General features: G+C 39.4%; 1 protein-coding gene across 2 annotated transcripts; it reads left to right on the top strand.

Moving 5' to 3' along the window:
• The first annotated feature begins 749 nt into the window (after positions 1-749).
• Positions 750-22,327, top strand: LOC134540534 (pyruvate dehydrogenase protein X component-like). 2 transcript variants are annotated; one of them, XM_063383339.1, is made up of 11 exons: positions 750-881; positions 3,554-3,735; positions 7,450-7,615; positions 8,354-8,535; positions 9,781-9,956; positions 11,618-11,769; positions 12,606-12,754; positions 14,538-14,714; positions 17,139-17,323; positions 18,315-18,415; positions 21,046-22,327. In XM_063383339.1, exons 1-11 carry the CDS (start codon positions 755-757, stop codon positions 21,216-21,218), a joined length of 1,770 nt encoding a protein of 589 aa, XP_063239409.1. In that variant the 5' UTR covers positions 750-754; the 3' UTR covers positions 21,219-22,327. The 2 variants fall into 2 exon arrangements, with proteins under 2 accessions (XP_063239409.1, XP_063239410.1); XM_063383340.1 differs by lacking the exon at positions 3,554-3,735 and having other exon boundaries at positions 21,046-22,321.
• Positions 22,328-23,003: the final 676 nt, after the last annotated feature.

The raw sequence follows: 23,003 nt of genomic DNA, 5'->3' as shown, positions 1-23,003 counted from the left end.
TCCACCCATTTGTCAGTCAGTATTCTAAGCCACGTCATACACATTTCACACTGCTGCCAAGTACGTGCCTTAGGTTTTCATGTGGTGTTCCATTAAACTCTGACAATGCTAGGCGACTCGACACGACTTGTGGGTGACAGCTGTTGCTAGATCGAACAACGTGGAAGCTCCCGTGTATGTGATTACTTCGTGGTGGGGATGCCCATGCAGCCTGGACACATGATCGGCTTCCTGTCGGTAATTGCACTGACTTACTCCTGTACAGTGTTCGGCACTGTGCACTTCCCTACATCAATTGAACTAGCATCGCTGAGGCTTCGATGTGGCATAACAGCCTATGCACTGGCGGTCAGAGTAAAATTCTTTAAAATTTGTTATTTTTGTTTGATTCGGTAACATTAGGTATTGTAAGAAAGGTAAAGTTCGTTTTAGTGACAGTTCTAACCTAAAAATAAAATTTTAAAGTTTATATTTCAGTGCTTAGTTGACATCATAAAATAGAATTGCTGGATCACAAAAGGCAAATTTTAAAGAATTAACTTAGCTTGAAGAACACGAATATTATGGATTAAATTAGCACTTGACACATAATTATATAAATATATTCACTAACAAAAATGTCGGAGGTTGTGCTCTAGGGCCTAAGCATCCGCAGCTGAGATATCGCTCTCAGCCATAGAACATATAGCTGTTGAAATTTGTTAACAGTGCTGCTAACTATTGTACAAAGAATATAGCGGTCTATGTAGTAAACATGGCTGCTGCTATTAGGGTTAGGTTACAGGATTATGTTCGATTATACGCAAGGACCTCTCTTTTACAAACTTTTAATTTTAAATTTAAACAGAGGGTATGCGTCCACAATTCACCGATACTCTGTGGTGAGTCAATATTGTTTTGAGCTACTTACAAACAAATATAATTAAAATAATATCGAAGAATGTTCACATGAAATTTAAAACCCTTTGGGTTGGAAATTCCTGGCCCCATTTGTAAGGTACAGACATTAAAACTATCCCTGCCTTTTTGTAATTGGCCACAGCTATGTCTTGTTTCCGAGGATTTCTGTAGAACCTCAGGAACAAGTTGTAGCTTATATCAAGCAAACCCCATTACACGGAAACATAAAAACAGATATAGACCAGCAAAATAATAACGTTTCATTATCCGCATGTCACTTACACAATAAACGGAATCTTAAATGGCAACCAAGGAGATTAAATTTTCAAGGTTATGAAAAACTGATTTAATTGAAATTTTTTTTTCAGACTTAAGAACAAAACTCTGCCTGGACTTACATAATAAAAAATAAACCCTAAAGTAATGATAGAACACTATATATATTTTACTTGAAACTATTTAACTAATTAAAAATTAAACATGACTACACCATGGCCAAATACTCAGCTTATATTTGTCGTACGGAGTAATGTAATGGGAAGAGCTCATCATTGCCAAGCTAATTGTTATGGATCCTCATCCGCTTGCGTGCCATTGTAGATACTCCGTTCTGTGTGATCTGTCTCCGTTTACGTGATACGTCTGTTTCCGTGTCTTTGTAGAATGGGCCCAAACAATAGGGCGTAACAACAGGATCAGGTATCTTGTTCGTGAAAAACTGTCTCGACTATTAAATCACAACACAAATTTACATCACTATATTTACATGTTCATTTAATATTTACAATAATTTTATACCAACCGTAAACCGATAAGCGCAAAGAATTGTTGTACACAACCTAACCATTAAAATGATCATTTCTGCTAAACCACCTAGAGTATTGCAATGCCATTTTACTTGGTGATCACATTATAATTAGTTTTCTTTGTTACTAAGTGCCCTTGTCTTTGATATTTAGTGTACCAAAGAAAGAAATATACAAAATAATATATGGAAACTAAAGAAACACACAAAAACTCTTATTATACTGAGCATGTTAAATATGTGTAAATTGTGTTCTCAATTACAGTTATTGAGGCAAAACCCACATAGTTTCTGCACCCACTGTTACAATTCGTTGCCAGACCAGTTATGTTGACCATTGAATCCCTTTTGCAGAGCGAAATGTTAAACTATATAATGCAACGGCTCCGATAAAAATGAAAAAGTCTTGAACAAATGCTGAACAGCGGCTCTGGACCTGATTTTAGACAAGGAATTTTACTTAAATACTGCCGATCTTGATAAAATTTACTAAGCAGTTAATACCATAAAGTTTTCCTTTGGTTCGTGTCAACCACCACAGATTGCAGCACTGTGGTTACACATTCCTGTTCCATGCAACTTCTGTCGCGATCACGAAAGAACGCCTATCAAATGCAGTATACAGAGAGATAAGATGTTACACTTATAAGAAAAAATCAACATGGCATTTGGGAACCTTAAAGGGTTCCTTAAAATTTCATTAATATTTGTGTAGGTATGTATAAATGTACATAGCATGATACTTGAACGCAGAAAATACTAATTTCAGGATTATAATTTTGACGTGACAACGTCTAATAAATCAATGAATGCCGGCTGGACGCACAAAAAAGTGTCCGGTTGCGCACATTGTCCTGTTAGGCTGTGTCCCGTTAGGCTGTGTCCCGTTACACTGTGTCACGTTACGCTCATCGTACGCTTGCGCCACATATATCTCTCTTCCACTCGATTGGAACCACCAACGATTTGACCTTTCCGAGTAACATTAAACTTGAAACACTCCCATTCTTTTCCTACTTTTCCTACCATCGTCCTATCCTTAACAGAATAACACAGATTGAGAAGACGATAAATAGCAAACATGTATAAAAGTTATGGTTAAAATAATCTCTTCGTTAAAGTAATAAACATATTTGAATTAATGAGTGGAAATTTCATTTCACTCCTTTGTATCCATACAAAATAGTGATAATTCAATAAAAATTATTTAATTTTATTCATAAAAGTATGAAAACATTTCATCAGTGTTTTGTTATGACGTCACGTTAAACTATCGTCCGTAAACCGTTTTTACAGACAACAAATATTTTTTTTAAATTTACATTTGAAAACGTTAAGTAACGCCGGTGTTGTGAGTGTCACGGACGCGAGACGGGCGATGGTGTCCCCCCCCCCCCCCCCCCCCCAGCCATGGGCGTCGCAACCGGGGGGGGGGGGGGGGGGGGGACACGTCCCTCCATATAATAAAAGTCTTCAATTTCGTCCCCTCCAATAATATATTTAGTTTCGTAGTTTCTCCTGATGTTTAAATTAATGATTTTGTGTGGATATAGCACCAGCAGATATGTTAACTGTGTTTTTTAAAAATGTTGTTCTCTGAAAATATTTTTAGTAAAAAATAAATTGAATATTGCAATCAAATATAATTAGAAAATTTTAGGAAAGAAAAAAATGCCCAAAAAACCACCTTTTTTGATCCTTAAAAACCCCAAATTTTTCCCGGGGGGGAGGACCCCCCGGATTCCCCGGGTTTTTTTTTTTTCTCTCCAGGGGATGGATATTCCTCAACAACTAAAACAATTGAAGTCCCCCCCAAAAAATATATCCTTGTGACGCCCATGCCCCCAGTGGCCGGCCAGGAGCTGCGAATGCCCTCCCTGTCGCCCACCATGTCGGAAGGGACCATCGTCAAGTGGCTGAAGAAGGAGGGCGACGCGGTGTCCGCCGGCGACGTGCTGTGCGACATACAGACTGACAAAGCAGTCATCGCCCTCGAGACGGATGAGGAAGGCATCCTCGCCAAGATCCTGGTACGCGGCTGGGGCCCGGTCGCGCGCGGGAGTCGCCGACTCGCGCAGGCAGGGGCGCAACAACAGGGGGGGAGAGGGGGGCAAAGGGTATTTTGCCCCCCCCCCCCCCTTCCCACCCTCTGAAACCTTCAAGTGGGAGGCAAACGAGGGGCAAAGAAAGTGCTTGTGTAATCCAATTTTTAGATGATAAAACTGCTTGAATAGCAACATTTTTCCACCTTGAAATACAAATTTTCCCGGGCGGACCCCCCCCCCCCTTCAATAGGGGGGATCGATGATTCTTTATAAAAAAGGTATATTGACCCCCCCCCCCCCTCCTTGGAAATTTAGTTGTTGCGCCCCTGTGTGCAGGGTTCCGTTCAGACCATCTCTGCATCTCGACATCTCCCTCTATCTCATTCTCTCTCTCTCCATATCTCCTCTTATATATATATATATCTCTATCCCTCTATATCTATGCATACATCTATATCCATTAATTTATTTATATACCCCTCTTAACACATATATATGTTTGTTTTTTTAACTTAAATAATACTAATGCTATTGCTTTGGTTCTTTGTAGGTTAGGAAAAGTTTGTAAAATTTTAATTCTTCCAATAACTGATGGTAATGTCTTTTGGAAGGTAATTTATAAACCTTTGCTTTATCCATCCGTCCTAAGCCTTACATAGTAGTACAGTAAAAAAAAAAAAAAAAATATATATATATATATATATATATATATATATATATATATATATATATATATATATATACACTAGAACCTCGATAATCCGAGCTGGATGGGACCGGGGCCAACTCGGATTATCAGAACCTCGGATTATTGGAAATACGAATAAAAACACGCAAAATCAATTTCTAATACATATGTCGATGTTTTAATAAAAATAAAATACAAACATATTGAAAGGCAGATTAGAAATATATACATAATTATTATTTTTTAAAATAATATATTATTGTTTTTTGTTTTTTTAATGCTCCTCGCTTCTCAGCTGCTCGTGTGCTCCACTTCTTAAAAAACATTACGTCATTTGGCGTGACGTCATCTTGCTGCTCCACGTATTCGAGTGCCTTTTCTAAACGTAGAAACCCATCTGCATGGCTAATTTTTTTGTTGGTTTCTTCTTCCCCTTGTTCGTCTTTTTCGGTGTCCTCATCCCGGTTGTTGACCATTTCAATAATTTTCTCATCTGTCAATTCTTCAATTTCATCACTGTCTAACCACTTCTTAACCTCTTCAGCACTGGATTCCATTTCGCAGCCAGGGATTGCCACCATTAAATTCAATAGAGTCATATTATCACAGTCATCTTCAACTGTTTCTTCTTCTTCACTTTGTGAAACTCTCGGTTTTATAAGTTTTGACCAGGATTTCTGTATAGTTTCCTGTTTAATTTCTGACCACGCATCAACTAACCAATAGATAACGTCTTTTATATTAACTGTTTTTAGCATATCTACTAATGAAATTTCTTCTTCTTGCAAAATATATGTCAGAAGCATGCGTCTGTACTTTTTCTTTATTGTCGCAATGACGCCTTGGTCCATAGGTTGAATGAGGCTAGTCACATTTGGGGGCAGGAAAACAGTTTTAATTTCATCACTTGAAAGCTCTTCTACGTTTGGATGGGATGGAGCGTTGTCAATAACCAACAGTGCTTTTCTCGGTAATTGTCGTTCTTTTAAAAAAGTTTCTACTGAAGGAACAATTTCCTCGAAGAACCAATTTTTAAAAATGGTCGTATTCATCCACGAGTTCTTTTGATTTTTGTATGCGACGGGTAGTGCGTTCATATTTACATTTTTAAAAGCTCTAGGTTTTTTTGATTTTCCTATCACCAAGGGACGAAGCTTATGTGTCCCAGAGGCATTGGAACATGGCATAACAGTAATTCGTTCCTTGCTCTTTTTATGCCCAGGAGCGGAAATCTCGTCTTTGGATGCTAGACTCTTGTCAGGTAGCATTTTAAAATTTAACCCAGTCTCGTCACAGTTATATAATTGATCATGTGTGTAGCCCCCTTCTTCGATCATGCTTTGAAATTTTTGAACATAGTTTTCAGCACCAGCAGCATCAGCTGAAAGCTTTTCTCCTGTGATATGCAATTGCCGCACACCGTATCTTTTTTTCCATTTATCCAGCCATCCTTTACTGGCATTAAAATTGCTTTCACCTTCTTGTAATTTATTACGAAAATACTGCGCTTTTTCTTGTAATATAGGCCCAGAAAGAGGGACACCTTTTTGCCGCTGTGCTAAAAACCATGAAAACAAAGCTTCACTTGTTTTTTCGTACTCACTTGTTTTCATACGAGATCTGGATGTTGTAGCCTGATAAAGATTTTTTTGAGTTTGCCATAACTCCAATTTCTGTCTGTTGCGCCTCCAGTCACCCACAGTAACAGCACTCACTCCTAAATCACGCGCAATTGTTTTTAGTGGCTCACCTTTATCAACCCGCGTCAGCGCTTCTAATTTATCACTTAATGATATTTCAGTATGTTTTCTTTTACTCATACTGGTTCGTAATAGAACTGGGACGTAACTACATAGATGTGCTCACGGCGAAGAACTTATGGGAACTAAAAATTGCCCTCTGGAGGGAACGCGGGGAAGTGACGAGGGGGCGGAGGATCTAGGCCGACGGAGAAAAGGGGTTTCCCCCAATGTTCTAAAAATAGATGCTTGCGACTTCTGCAGGGGTGGGCGGCTACCTGCTATGTACAGTCACTTACCCAACTCACCCCATCAGGCCTTCCTCCTCAACGTAGCCCTGGCCGTCCCTACGTGTATGTGTGTTTGCAAAATTCATATTTTTTTCTTTCTCATAACCCCCGAAACTGACTCGGATTATTGGGAACTCGGATTATCGGAGCTCGGATTATCGAGACCCTAGTGTATATATATATATATATATATATATATTAAAGCCAAATATGTAGTCATTCTAAATTTGTAGTTTACAATTCTTGGAAAAGAAATATTCAATATTGCCATATAAAATTACTTGCAAGTTTTCTTTCAGCAATTATTTTTTTTATTAGGTTGTGTTATGCATCTCTTAACAAGAAAATAATTAATTGTATTTGTGTTTTATTAATAAACTATATAAAAATTGTAATTAAATTTTGTAACAATATGGTTTAATACGAACCTCGTTATTTGCAGAGTGACAAAACCATGGTCCCTTCAGGTGTGTGTTACCTTTGAATATATATACTGTATAGAAGTCGCCAGCCCAGGTTAAAATTTCTAACACGGTTTTGAGGTAGTTGGTTAATTCACCGCCGCAATCGCCACCATCTCTAGGGCATCCACTTGTGGTGGTCCCTAGCGGACAAGAGTGTCGAACTCTTCAAACACCCCTTCCCCCTCATGTTGAACGACCTTGAGCTGCAGTGAATGATAAGGGGGGGGGGGGGGGGAATGACAGCGGGCGACAGTGCTGCGCTCTAACATGTAAATAACAAACTAAGACTATAACAGGGCGTTACGGCAGCGCACTGCAGCGGTGAAGTTCCCGAGCTGCTCATCATACGCTTCTGAAAAAGTAGAGTAAATCCTATCCACTCGCGACTTCTATACAGTATATACATTCAAAGGTGTTACTGAGGTTTGACTGTAATGCTGTGGAAATGAGAACTGTGATGGAGGATGAGGCCAGCTTGGAGCGATAGCTGGAGCGTGGAGCGTGCTGTGTGGCGGCAGGTGCCAGAGAACACCAAGGACGTGCCCGTCGGCCAGGTGATCGCGCTCCTGGTGGGGGAGGGGGAGGACTGGAGGTCGGTGGAGATGCCCTCAGGGTCGCCCGGTCCCCAGGAGCCTGCCGCGGCTGCCCCTTCCCCGGCGGGAAGCCCCACAGTCGAGAAAACAGGTGAGGAGGAGTCCAGCACTGCCTACAACCAGACAGGATTCAAATTATTTCCACTTTATTCTTCATGTAAAGTTGTGCATCTTCAAAATGTGTCTTCTGTGACTATTAGCACCGACTGTGTTCCATGGACACAAACATTGCAAAACTGCAATGGCGTCATGGATAGAGACCGGAAAAATTCGCGGATTCATTTCACGACAGCCTAAAAATTCAAATAGTTACATCCCAGTGCTGCCTCTGATATTGGCTCACAACTCACCCGGATGACTCTGGGCCAGTGAGAAACACTCAACCGAAGCACAGGCCGCTACATTGGGACACCTTCACAAGACAGCAGCCAATGAGAGGGTGACATTTGACCGAGTGTACGTGAGAACTATAGAGTTCATCCGAGAGGTCATTGAACCCGCAAATTTTTCCTGTCCCTGGTCATGGGGGTGGAAAAAATCATTAAATGCAAAATAAGAAATAAAAATGGAGACATAATCCCACATCAGCTGAGGTCAAACAGACGAACCTAAATAGGTTATTGTGGACAACACCATGATGATGACAGCAGTGTTGGGGGGGACTGAATTTTTTTTTGGGCTTTCCCATTTGGCTCGGGGGGTACGTGCGGGTGGCGGACGGAGGGGAGAAACGGACCGACGCGTCCGATCGCCGTGAGCTCAGGCTGACTGCGTGGCGTCGCGCGGGCCTGTCTAATCGGAGGTGTCTGGTTTAACGTGTGCCCCGCAGTCCCGGGACAGGAGCTGAAGATGCCCTCTCTGTCGCCGACCATGTCCGAAGGCACGATCGTGAAGTGGTTGAAGAAGGAAGGGGACGCGATCACGGCGGGCGACGCCCTCTGCGACATCCAGACGGACAAGGCCGTCATGACCCTGGAAACGGACGAGGAAGGAATCCTGGCAAAGATCTTGGTGAGTAGCGAAGAGCCATATGGATAAAAGAAACAGATGTAGATCCAATTACTGATATTTCTCATCAACAGATCTAACTACCAAAACAAAAACCGATTCAATACTTTTTGTAAATAATCAAAGTAGACCAAACTATGCGTGGAACTGTAAACAGGTAAATAGAAAATATGTGTGTCACATGAATGGATAAAATTATTATACTTTTTTTAACATTGGTATCGGTTGGAAACAGTTATGTCGGAAATCCCGAAAAATTGGGAACATCACCCGATACTGATGCTTAAACGATCACATCAGTACATCACTGCGGGTGGTTCCGAAATTTTTTGTTCAAGTGTTAAGTCACTAGAAATTTGAATGGGAAAATTATAACCACATAGTTTTCTGGAAATTTTTCCTTTTTTCCATTACCAAAATAGGTTTCCCATGGAAAGTTTGATGTATGTTATACAATAATTATTTTTTTCTAGATTGGCAAGTTCTGTTTAAACAGTCTTTTGATCCAATCAGTTGATATAGGTTAGCATGGGTCCTACTCAACTCAAAATATTAAGTGAGCCATTAGGTAGTAGAGATAGATCCAATGTATGTTTTATTTGGTTCAGTCTGTATAAAAAAAAATGGTACAAAATTTGACAGTTTATGTCTGAAAGTGTAACTCAGAGAAATTTTCCCGTAAATAACCAGAAAATTGTTCCCAATTAATTCAAGATTTGAACCAGTTTTTTTTATTACATTATTTATTTTGGCTCTCAGCATGTTATAATGCTTTACCCGCCACCTAAATAATAATTTTTACAAACAAATGACACTGATTTGCTTTCATTAGCCATCATGTTCACGAATGTCAAAGGGGATTGCTCGGGATTGCTCCCCCTTTTATTTGTTAACCCAGCCCTCTTGGCCGTTAGGCCCTGTGGCCTGGGGCCCCCACGGGCGTGGATACGGTATACGTCGTATACTCATAACAGGAGAGGGGTTAGAGATCTAGCTATGACCAGAGGCTGAGGCTACCCATCCCAGCATAGACACCATCTTCACCCTCCGTCCACACTCAGCTAACCAGACAGTTGGCTGCGTCCAGAGCCCTTAGACGTTATCAGCATTGCTGGCGCCTACCCCGTTCTCCCACATGTTCAGCCAGCATGTCCAGCGAGATCCTTTGCCCCACCCTGGGTCCTCGGGACACGGGCCAGCGAGGCCGGACGCCGGTTGAGCGAGCGTGCAGGGTTCTTGCTGCCCCAGGTGGCGGAGAACTCTCCGCCCGTGCCGGTGGGGCAGGCGATAGCGCTCCTGGTGGCGGAGGGGGAGGACTGGCGGTCCGTGGCGAGTCCCGGAGGAGAAGCGGCCGTCCCGGACCCTGCCCCGGCCCCCGACCGGCAGCGGCAGGAGCCGCCCGCCCACGCTCCCGGGACCCACGCGTGAGTGTGCCGGCCCTGATCCCGGGTCACCCGCAAGGGTCACGACGGTACCTCGTTGCCAGGGACGAGATCGTGGGGTGAATTGCGATAAAAAACCAAAATAACACCCAAAATCACGTCAATACGCCATGTAACACCGTAATTCAATTAAAGTTACGAAAATATTCAGCATTTTCAGTCGAAACTAAACACCAAGGATAAATAACTAAAATTTTTTTTAAATATTAAATTCAGTTAAAGTAAATTATTTAGCATGATGTTTTGTACCACAATTTAATATAATAAAAAAAAAAGATTGGTAAAATTTAACTAGTATTTTTAATCTTGCAACTGTTATTAATTACTCATTTTACATTGCGACCTTAGAACTTTTTTTCAAACACAGAAATACTTATCAGATTAATTTTATTTGTTGCAGCATTTAAGTATCATATTTGTTCAGTAATATGTTTTTTTTTAAATAAACAGATTTCATAAAAAATAAAAATAATAACATGAAATCTTCTGTTTTAAAATTTAAATTGGCCTGAAAATAAAACAGTTAAATTTTATCTCGGCTCATCACGTTTGCATGATATTTAGGGACAATTTATACTATGAATAAGACTAAATTAACTCTGCAAAGCATGACAGTACCATATGAAACACCAAAATGGAAGTTAATACACAATTTAGCACCAAAATGAAACTAAATAAAAGAAATCAATCAGCAAAATTTACTAGTAATTTCATTGGAAGTGATTTATTTAGCATGAATTTTGTACCAAAATGTATGAACGAAATGGATTGGAAAAATTAATGTTTGATCTTGTCATCTTTAATAAGCAACACAGGATTTTACATTAACGACAACCAAAAAAAAAAAAAAAAAAAAAAAATAGCACAGTAGCTCTACTGCAAGCGGTATCAAAATATTTGAAAAGTCAAAATGGCGAGGTGTTAGGGAAGCCTAAAACTCGTGTAGTTTCGGTTCCCTGCAAGAATTTCCGAAGATTTCCGAAGTTTTGCCTTTTTGGCATTAACGCGACTTTAGCCGCTAAATCAGAAGTTTCTGATGAAAACAAGCATGTTGTGACTGACCTAACCTGACCCAACACTTCGCGATTTTTTTTTAATTTCGAATTTTTGAGAGAATAATCCGAAGTTGCACGAACGCGGTAGGGAACCGAAACTATGTTGAGTTGTAGGCTTCCCGAGGTGTTATCCCCTCAAAGACATGTCTCTCTCACTGTGGTATTCGACAGCGGCCTGAGGGAACTCGGGTCGGCCCCTACGGGAATCGGAATGCGGGTCCAGCGTACGGAGGGGGGGGGTTTTCTTGTTATCCCCTCACAGACGTCTCTCCCACTCTGGTATTCGACAGCGGCCCGACGGGGATTGGAATGCAGGTCCAGCGCCTGGAGGGGGGGGGGGGGTTTGTTATCCCATCAGAGACGTCTCTCTCTCACTGTGGTATTCGACAGTGGCCCGAGGGAACTCGGGGGTCGGCCCGACGGGGATCGGAACGCGGGTCCAGCGTCCGGTTGGGGGGGGGGGGGGGTGTTGTTATCCCCTCAAAGACGTCTATCTCACTGTGGTATTCGACAGCGGCCCGAGGGAACTCGGGTCGGCCCGACGGGTATTGGTGTCGCTCCACAGGGGATGGTGGTGGTTGTTTCCAGGAGCTACGGTCCAGCCGTCCACCTCCTGCTGGAGCAGTACGGGCTGGAGGCGGGCCGGGTGGCCGCGACGGGCCGAAAGGGACGGCTCCTGAAGGAGGACGTCCTGAGACACGTGGCTGCGAACGCTCTGACGCCGAGGCCCGCCCGGCAAGGTGAGGGGCCAGGGGGCGTCGACCGGGGCGAGACCCCTCTATTTCATAACCGACCAAGCTAAAAACCTGTTCATGGCAACATCCCATATCACTATTCCAAATATATTTTTATTCAACTTAGATGGTTAGCGAATTAGATTTGCAGTAATTTTATTTTTAATACATCACACGTTTAAAAAAAAAAGTAAAAAAAATACAAGGTTTTTTTTTTTTTTTTTTTTTTTTTAATATTTGATGATATACCTACACAAATTTGTATGTATCTTGCAATACAAATAATTTAGCTGTTCTGCCTTTTTTTTTTTTTTGTTTTGAGTTTTAACAGTACAATATTCAAGTAAGTATCTATAGAAAAAAAATTGCTCTGCCAGTTTTTTGCGTCTCCCCCCCCCAATGGGCGCCCGGGGTGCAAGCTTCTACAAAATCATCTTTTTTTTTTTCCTCCTTTCCTCCTCCTCCTTCTTATTGCCATTAGTGAAGAGCATGGAAATTTTGATTAGGCACGTTGGGGTGTGGGTTTGAAGATTCATTTTGTTTTGCTAGAGGGCTTGCGTCTTCTATTCGTCACGTGACGAAAGAAAGTTTTATGCTTTGTAATTTTTTTTATACTTATTGAAACCTTTTTTTATAAATGTAAATTGAAGATTCTTCTTTTTTTCAAGACTTAAGAATGATACTCACCTTAAACATTTTATATACTGAAAAACACGTAACTTGGATATCACATCATAGCATTGTTTTTTTTTAATTTGTGAAATACTGTTTGAAAGGCAGCCTAAAAATAAAACAGTAAAATCGTGTCTAGTAATCATGGACGCTGCGTTTTATGTGTGCAGTACCACCTCCGACTCAAGGAGCGAAATCTGCGGACCAGCCTGGGCCTCCCAAGGCAACCCCAGCTGTCCAGCGGCCAGGGGCCAACTACGTGGACATTGAGATGTCCAGCATGAGGAAGACGATAGCCAAGAGGCTGACCGAGTCCAAGGTTAAGCCCGCGCTGTCGAGGTGGCGGCATTCAAGCAGGCCCGTGCGAAGCTTCCACCAAGCAAATCAATCGAAGCTCTTTTTTAACATTTGGTTTGACTTCCGCCAGGAAATTTGCCATTCGTTTTGTTCGGAGCTTTGGTTGTGATGCGAAGCTTCTGATGTGAAGCTTTGGTTGTGATGCAAAGCTTCTGATGTGAAGCTTCGGTTGTGATGCAAAGCTTCTGATGTGAAGCTTCGGTTGTGATGCAAAGCTTCTGATGTGAAGCTTCGGTTGTGATGCAAAGCTTCTGATGTGAAGTTTCAGTTGTGATGCAAAGCTTCTGATGTGAAGCTTCGCATTTGTTGCAAAGCTTCTGATGTGAAGCTTCGGTTGTGATGCAAAGCTTCTGATGTGAAGCTTCGGTTGTGATGCAAAGCTTCTGATGTGAAGTTTCAGTTGTGATGCAAAGCTTCTGATGTGAAGCTTCAGTTGTGATGCAAAGCTTTTGATGTGAAGCTTCGCATTTGTTGCAAAGTTAAAACATAAGCAGCTTAAGATTTGCTCACGGAAATATATAAATTTTTTGTTTTATATGTTTTGGTTGAATAAAGTCGGTTAATTAAAAAAATCAAAAGAAGGTGCTCCGTTTGCTTTTAGAATGCTCAATATTAATATTATGCAGGATTATTTTATAATTTTATTGAATGATGTTATATACAGTGTCAATTTGGTTTATCACTAATCGGTTCGAACATTGCAAACATTAACGATTTTTTTCCCTTCAATTCTATATTTTATAAAATAAGTGTACTACAATTTCGCCGAGAACAATATTCACAATTCAATTAGACTTAAAACATTTTATTTGATATTTGCTTCGCATCAAAAATCTAGTATCCTACAGGCCTACATTCAAGTATCACTGTTGTAACCGTTAAGTAGTGAAGTGGACACGGGATCAGCGCATTAATATGCATTTGCTTTTACGCCCCTTCTGCTGAGAGGTGGATTTGTGTAAAAATTGTTTGCAGTTATGTTTAGCTTAAATTTTTAGTATTTTTTGACTGGGTCAGATGTAAATAGTAAAATTGCCAAAAGTTATTTTCTAATTGTTTCAATTTCAATACACCTTCAAATATGAATGAGAGTTTCAATGGTTAGGGTTGTCACAAACCAAAAAAATTACTTCATCAAAATTCCCTTAGCTATGCCGTAAACCAATTCAAATATCCTCGTCTAGCATTTAGGGTCAGTATGGTAATGTGGATATTATGAAGCTGCACCTTTTTTGGAAAACATTGTCATCTAGCGTTTTGAGACTTAAAGTAGTGTGAATGTTATGTGGCTCTATAAGTTCTCAGAAAATATACTCATCTAACCAGTGGCGTAGCCAGGATTTGTGTATGGGGGGTGTTAAGAAGGGAAACCCCCCCCCCCCTCCCACAGTATTAAAGCGGGGGTCCGGGGATTTTAAGGTGTAAAATATTGCTATTTTAGCAGTTTTCGGTACTTAAATTTAAATATTGTAATGGTAAAATTTTTCTTAATTTTAATATGAAATTTGTTTGAGTGATGAATAAGAAATTAATAAAAGATTTGGTGCTGGGGGGGGGGGGGGGGGGGGGGTTTGAACCACTAAACCTACCCCCCCCCCCTTTCCTGGCTACACCCCTGCATCTAACATTTTAGTAAACACGGTAGTGTGAAAAATCTGTGTCTGTACCTTTAACAGAAAATATTGCTCATCTAGCTTTTGGGTGGATAGTGTCAAGCGAATGTTCTGCGGCCGTGCCTTATCCAGAGGACCATCCCTCACGCGTACGGCTACGCCGACTGCTCCGTGGACGCGGTGCTGGCCGCGAGGAAGCGGCTGAAGGAGGAGGGCGTGTCCGTGTCGGTCAACGACTTCGTGGTGAAGGCGGTGGGGATGGCACTGCGGCAGTGCCCCGCCCTCAACTCCCACGTCGCCGGCGACCAGGCGAGTTTCATCCTCAGTGTGCATTGTAACGGGCACGGGTGAAAAATTTTAGATTTTGGCGTGACAACCGTCTAATAAATAGATGAACGCCGGCTGCACGCACGAAAAAGTGTCCAGTTATGCACATTGTCCCGTTACGCTCATTGTACGCTTGCGTCACATCTATCTCTCTTCCACTCGATTGGAACAACCATCGATTTGACTTTTTCAAGGCACATTAAACTTTAAACATTCCCATTCGTTTCCTACTTTTCCTATCATCGTCCTATCCTTAACAGAATAACACAGATTGGAAGGAGTTAAGTAGCAAAACACGTATAAAAGTTATAGTTTAAATAATCTCTTCGTTGAAGTAATAAACATATTTGAATTAATGAGTGCAAATAAAAGTGAATTTATCAATTAAATTGTAGATTTCTATTTCACTCCTTCATTGTATCCATACAAAATGGTGATAATTCAATAAAAATAATTCAATTTTATTCATAAAAGTATGCAATCATTTCATCAATGTTTTGTTATGACGTCACGTTAAACTATCGTCCGTAAACCGACTTTACAGACAACCAATTTTTTTTTTGTGCCAAAATTAAGGGCGCGACCCTTACTAAGGGGCGACCCTTCTGCGGGTAAATTACGGTAACTCTTTGAATGCTTATTTATGAGTTTTTAGTGTAAAAAAAATTTTACTAAGCCTGCTGTCTGTGGTCTGCAGAAGGTATAACTAACAGGAAGAAAGTTCCAGATGAGTCTTACATCCCTGCACTATTTTTATTTGTGTTTAACCATAAAAACACTTTTTGAAGGGATTGAAATTATACACGCGTTTGTAGACCAGATGCTAAAGTATGATGTATGTAGAACCTAATCTTGCATGTTTTTTTTTTTTTTTTTTGAAGTGATACATTTTTACAGCCAGTAGTAACTTTCTTGTAAACTGTAGAAAGTTTTGTACGCGGTGGACTCCCACTATTCCGAATGAGTTTATTGATATTGATAAAAAAAAAAAAATTTGAATTTTAAATGTAATTTTTGAATTCTAACTCTTTTACCCAGTTATCAAGATGTTAAGTGATCCTGTGCTTGTGTAAATTTATAGGTTGTGTCTGTCACATGATAACTAAATGCATCTAGAGTTGCATTTACTACACGCTGATTGATTCATTATGAAAGTTATTCAACAAATCCAAAAATGTGGTAATTGGCACAGGTCTCTGTCTGGGACGTACAGAACTACTCCGTATTTGCTCAAGTTTAATTTATATTTTTAAATAATCCTTTGATTACAAAAAAAAAATACTATTAGAAAATGTTTATTTATGTATGTAACTGGAAAAGAACCTGAGGAAATATGATGCGTAGACTAGGGATGTGCGAGTACCCGATATTTTTGGGTACGGTTAGAATCCACAATTACCCGAACCCGGAATCGTTGTACGTACTTGGATTTGAACAGTATTACGAATATTCACAAAAGTTATAAATTAATTTAATACGGCTCTAAAATACTTGCAGTGGAAAATAAAATTAGGCTACTATTACTTAAGTATTTATAATATGATGTATCAAAGAAAGATATGTAAATTAAATAATTAACACAGTGACATTAAAAGAATTTCGAAATTTCGGGAGCTTAAACTATAATTACGAATTTCGTCGTATGGCAAACTATAAACAGTATAAACTAAAAACTATGACATACCTACAAGAAAAAAAAGTCTTGGCTATTTATTGGAGAAAAAATGGTTTCGTTTGCTGAAACGTTTATAATACTGAGATTTCCCTGTGGCGTGCAGTTTATTACAATTGAGTCGGAGAATCGAATATGTTTTGCTTTTCATATTTTAAAGCGTTTATTATTAATTAAGTTTGCATAATCATAAACATTTCAATCTCAGTGTAATAAATAATTGCCAGTAGTTACAGTTAGTAAAAATAGAACATACTTAATTTTTAAATTAATCAGTTATTTTTAATTATTCTGTGCTTAGTACCGTATTTACTCGCGTAAAGGCCCCCTTTTTTTTTCCAAATTTTACGACTGACTGCTTACGTCTGGCACGCCTCACGACAGTCCTACTGAGAGCGGACAAACTATAATACCAGTCTCTGTATCACTGCCGCTTACGAAATCACCTCCCGCCGCTCATAATACATGGCAATCTGTTTGATGCATGCCAAGCTGCCCTGCCCTCAGATAAACCCAGAAAAACACGTTTTTAAATTTTTTCTCAAAACTGTTTACAAAACAGCGGGCGAGGCCTTTACGCGAGCAAATACGGTATTTGGAAACAGATTCATATCTCAAATATTGCCAGGAATCCGAATCGGATTCGAACCGAACTGAGAATCAAGGATCCGCACATCCCTAGCGTGGACGCAAGTGGCACACGCGGCTAGGGGGGGTTACGCTGTCACGCGCAGGTGAAGATCCTCAGCGACGTGGACGTTTGCGTGGCGGTGGCAACGGACGCGGGGCTCATCACCCCCATCGTGAAGGACGCGGCGAGGAAGAGCCTCGCCGAGATATCGGCGGCGGTCAGGGACCTGGCGACCAGAGCGCGGGAAGGGAAGCTGCAGCTGCACGAGTTCCAGGGCGGCAGCTTCACGTGAGCGTCCACCAGTCGAGGCCTGTCCTTCCCCCTCCCCTCCCCCCTTACACCCGTCCTTGGCTCTATTGCACTAGTTCTCCTCAAGGATGCAAGTTGTATGTGCATTAAGTCAAGGCCTGTCCTTCGCTCCCCTCCCCCCTTACACCCAACTTTGGCTTTATTGCACTAGTTCTCCTCAAGGATGCTAGTTGTATGTGCATTAAGTCGAGACTTGTCCTTCTCTCTCCGCTGCCCCTTACAACCAACCTTAACTTATTGCACTAGTTCTCCTCAAGGATGCTAGTTGTATGTGCATTGCGTATAATTGTTATAATTCACAACAAATTTTGTCACGTGTGCAATATGCTAAACATTTTTTTTTTACATGTTTGATCAATTTTTTTTATATATATTTGTTCAGTTAATTGCATAATGTTAATATTTGAAAGTTTTTGTTCAACATTTCCACAGCAGCGAAGAGCATTTAACTTTAATTGTTATGCTTTACAAAAAAAAAAAATTTTTTTCGTAATACTTCACGTGGAATTTTAGTATATATTCCTTCATGATAATTTGTAGAGATGAGTCAAGTCTGCCAATTTTTTGTGTTGAGTTGAGCAGAGCGCAGACGCCACGCTAACGCGTGCGCTAGCGGTCGAATGGGAAGACAGGTACGTAGCGGAGCATGCCGTGTGCTAGTTGTAGCGGCCGGAAGGGGTGGCGGCAGGGGAGAGGTAGGAATGACGCAGCAGTGATGCTACGGAATTCTCGTAATGCTGCCAGTATTTATCTACTCTTCTTCTTCTTCTTCTTATTGTTATTATTATTTTCAGTGTGAGGTCACACCCGCATCCTTACTATTTGTCAGTTATCATCTCTTGTTCAATGAAAAAGTGTTAATGATTTATCTCTGTCCATACATAATAAGCTAGAAGTTTCGCTTTCTGACTCGCGTGGACTTCGTGCGCACGGGTTTATAATTTGTTTTGTTTTTTTGTCTCTGCCGCAGGATCTCCAACCTCGGCATGTTCGGGGTGAAGGAGTTCAGCGCCATCATCAACCCCCCTCAGACCGGCATCCTCGCCGTGGGAGGCGGGCGTGCAGTCCTAGGTGCGCTGGGGTCCGATCGCACCGTTCGTCCTCCCGTTTTAGTTCCGCCGAGCGTTTGGCGAGGGCCGCAGGAATTTTCTCTTCTCTACGCAGTTAAAGCGGCTTACCCTTTTGTCTTTTCGACTCGGTTGCACACGCAGGTTTGCCAGCACGAGGGGGGGAAAAAATAGTTTAAACCTGGAAAAGTAAGGGGATTTTGACATGACAACTTCTAATAAATCGATGAACGCCGGCTGCACGCACGAAAAAGTGTCCCACTACGGATGTCCCACTACGGATGTGTCCTGTTTGCTCATTGTACGCATGCGTGGCATCTTTCTTCCACTCGATTGAAACAACCATCGATTTGACTTTTCAATCATATTTTCGTCGTTTGAATTACAGTAGAACCCGTTTATAGTGAACCCGCCTATAATGAATTCCCGTTTATTGTGAATTTCCGTCTCGGTCCCGGCAAAATGATGTGAGGTTATGTATTAATTTATTGGATATAGCGTACAACTTTTGTCAATGTTGATACGTTTTCCCGTGTACCACGAACAAATTTTGTCGACATAATGCACATTTATCTCAAATATTTTCATTTAATTAAAAGTTTTTTTCACAAAACGTCTATTCTGGATCACATTGAAGTTTTTCTCCGCAATACGCTACTCGATTGTCCACTGTTCATATTATAAACAAGTCGTATTCGAGTGGCCTCGGTAGGCTACGTGTAGCCAAAGATGGTGATCAGTTTGGTGAAAATAAAAAAGTAGTTTTCCCTTCATAGTTGAAGAATGGGCGAACGCGTGTACATTTAATATGTTATCAAAATTAAACATAAAATACCGCCACACAAATACGTATGTACATTATAGCAGCAAATTCAATATTTTTACGTCTCATTTTTATCGTTCACGTTTTAGACATTTTGATCGAGTAAGGTTCGTAAGACTACCACTAGATAGAACTCTGTGGACTAAATTTTTCCATAGAAAGTGAGAAAATTTTGTTCCAGCTTTAGCAACTGCAATACTAAATGATACGTAATGATCTTTGATGCGCCAAACTCGTTACTTTTAGTTTATTTACTTTTGACGGTAAAAAGAATTTCGTGTTATTAAGCTGCAAATGTGCTTCAATAAGAAATATGTACATAAAAATGGGTGAAAAACGCAGTAAAAAACATAAGGCATTATCTGTGCGAGATAAACTGGACATTATTGAAAAGATAAACTCCAACCCCACTGTCCCGCACGTGTTAATAGCAAAGGAACTGGGAATTGCAACATCCACATTAAGTACAATATTAAACAAGCTGAACAATCTTCTTTCTCAAGCTGAAAAATGGAAAATACGCCGATGTCGAAGAACCATTAATAGAAAGTTTGTACATGTGTAGTGCATTAAAAATATCTGTATTTGCTCATAAAACTGTTGCTTTGAGTATTTTCATTCGTTCTTTTCTTGGCTTAGGCCAATGTGTAGTTAAGATTTTGCTTTTGAGTATGTATTGTCAATATAAAAGTTTTCCCAGTTATAAAGTTTCCCCTCTATAGTGAACATATAAACTACTCCCTTCAGATTCGTTATAATAGGGTTCTACTGTATTAATATTATGTAATTTAACGATCGTCCACCGATTTTCAGCACAATCGGTACGGTTATTTAAAAGTAATGTTGAATATTCAAATACGTTTTGACTTGTGAACCAACAACGGTGTTTTACAGTTACACATAATAATTCAAATTACACCCGGGATCTTTTGCACAATGTTTTAAAAAATATTGTAACACATTATAAATACGTTTGGTGTATTTGGGATGCATATTTGTTATAAAATCATGTTATAAAAACAAAATAATATTATTCCCCTACCGTGAAAAAAATTTTTATTAATATGTATTAAGAACTAAAAATATTACTTTCAAAAGTATGGCCTTGTGGCCGTGGGGTTAGCAAAGCTAACTTCCAATCCAAAGGTTGTCGGTTCGAATCCCAGCAGCTGTGAAATTTTTTTTTGTACTTGTAAAAATAAATACGGTGCACGCAACATTTCAAAAGTAATAAATATATTTAAATTATTGAATGCAAATAAAAGTAATTTTATTTATTAAATTGTACATTTCATTTCACTCCTTTGTATCCATACAAAATAGTGATAATTCAATAAAAATGATTCAATTTTATTCATAAAAGAATGCAGGGGTAGATTTTATCATACAAAATATAGAAAAATTTTAAAAAAATTTCTTCCTCAAAGAATATATTTTTTATGCCTAAATGGTTTGGTTGCAAAAACCTATTACGGCTCAGTCTCAGGCCGAATATGATATTTCCTTTTCTTCTGGATCAATCATTTCATCAAAGTTTTGTTATGACGTTGTCACGTTAAACTATCGTCCGTAAACCAACTTTACAGGCAACCAATTTTTTTTAGCAACAAGGGAAAGTCTAGGAATTTCCGAGGTAGTCAAGGAATTTTTTGAATTTACACTCCTTTAGGTGCATTATGAAAAAAATGAGTGAAAAGGCTACATACAAATAATTATACACATGCTTTTAAATCTTATAATTTTGTGATTGATATTGAATACTGGTCCATATAATTAATAACTCTGCATTTCATTAACATGTTTGTTCGCAGGTGCTGCCGGGAGGCCGGTTACTAGAATGACCATCACGTTGTCGTACGATAGGAGAGCAATCGCCGAACATGAAGCGGCTGAGTTTTTAGAAACCGTGGGTAACTTCTTGGAAGAACCGTCCATGCTGCTGACAGGAATTCGCGATAAGTTGAAGTCTGCCTTCGCCGTCTGAAGCAAGACACACTCTGTGTGGGCATGTTTAAATCTGCGTGTAGACATTGGTTTCGTCCTCGATGTAGTTGGTAATAATTACTTCAGAGTAGTGCCAATTTGATATTTATGTTTACCCGATTCCGATATTGCTGATAAGTACAAATACTACATTGCTGCCTCAGCAAAAAGAAATTTCATTGTATTTTGTTTTTGTTTCTTCTTAAAAATATATCCTACAGTTTGAGTGTCATGCAGATTTTTTTGTATGTCAGTTAATAATTCAGAACTACAGCATGTTTTAATCCCTATATCAAAGTATTCAGAATGGGTTAATATTTTAGTATGTATCATTTTGTTCTGAAAGTTTGTACTCGTAAATTTTGGGAATAGAAAACTAGTTGTGTTCTCAGATAAAATTGTTCCTTATTTAGTTATTTATTAGTAAATGTGTTTCATTGATGAAAAACTGTATTAAATGTAATATATTTTGGAGTTGAAGGTTGTTAAAATAAATTATCTAATTTATTACAGTTTGTGCACATAACTAGTATAAATGTAAATACATGTGTATCTAGGGTATTTTAAGTATTTCAGAAAAATACTGTTGACACTACTGTCTGTTGCTTGTTCAAATAAAAATCTATGAAAATAGTATGTTTGCATTATTTACATTTGGGTGCTATAAAGTTGTTAAAGAGTTAATTAGTATTGAAAATTCCAGAGAAATGTCATTACATCATAACTCACTTTAATCATTAAAATATCAAAACAAATTAAACATATGTAGTATGTATCGCTAAACACGTTTACTATTCATAGTGTGTAAATATTAGAACCTTGACTAGTGTTGACAGCTAAGGACCTAAGGTTTGTAAATACTCATGATAATCGGTCATTTTACCTGCTTACTCAGCAACCAATATTAACAAACGAGCTTTGCTAATTAATGTTAATAACCACTGTTCAAATGCACAGTTTTGGTTGTCCTGCCTCAAAGCAATATGTTTGACGATACTTATTTGAACCTGTGACATGTCTTTTACGGGTTATTGTTAAAAGTAAGGAAAATTTGTTTTGCAGCTTGTGTGATGGGTGCAAAAATAAATAAATATTTATTTGAATTAAAAAGCCTGTTTTTATTTAAGTGTGCCACTTGGCGATAACGCACTTCCTATTATACCTGTAAACCTGTGCTAGTACACTAGGGCAGAGCAGCATTGCCAACTTAATGTTGATAAATTCCTTGAAAAATGCACAGGTAATCATCTAATTAATGATATGAAACATTTTTACAATATATCCATTGATAAATATATCACTGTTGGTATCAATAAACAGTATTCCATTATTTTTTTGCAAGGTTAGGCTCTTACGGGGGTGGTGGTGGATTATCCCTTCCCCCCTCCCCAACCAAAATAATTCAGAATCGACCACGGCTAATACATAGTATTTAGGGATAAAACAACTGGCTGTGCTTATTATGTTAACATCTCACAACTCGTCAAAACTGGACAATTACCAGCTGTGCCACATAGTTGCATTTCATGGCAAATTAATTTTTTAAAAATTAAATAACTTTAAACTTCAAAATATTCCAATTCTAAGGGGACTAATGTATCAAATTTAAATACTTCAGGGCTCCTGGGACAACCTGTACCATAGTTTTTCCGCTAATTTATTTTTTATTTGTTAGTATATACATGTAGGAAGGTACCTATGTACCAGCTCTATCGTTACCAGTGGCAAAAGTGGCCGGGGAAAATAAAAAGTTTGTTAATACTCCATGAAAACAACTCATTGGAGG

The sequence above is a fragment of the Bacillus rossius genome, chromosome 17 (assembly GCF_032445375.1).
Source record: "Bacillus rossius redtenbacheri isolate Brsri chromosome 17, Brsri_v3, whole genome shotgun sequence".
Taxonomy (NCBI): domain Eukaryota; kingdom Metazoa; phylum Arthropoda; class Insecta; order Phasmatodea; family Bacillidae; genus Bacillus; species Bacillus rossius.
This window is presented reverse-complemented; position numbering and strand designations above follow the sequence as displayed.

Coding starts and splice junctions, on each gene's coding strand:
- LOC134540534 (XM_063383339.1), top strand. CDS start 755: ATGGCTGCTGCTATTAGGGTTAGGTTACAGGATTATGTTCGATTATAC. Junction 11,770..12,605: donor GCCGAGGCCCGCCCGGCAAG/GTGAGGGGCCAG, acceptor TTATGTGTGCAG/TACCACCTCCGACTCAAGGA. Junction 17,324..18,314: donor TTCCAGGGCGGCAGCTTCAC/GTGAGCGTCCAC, acceptor TCTCTGCCGCAG/GATCTCCAACCTCGGCATGT.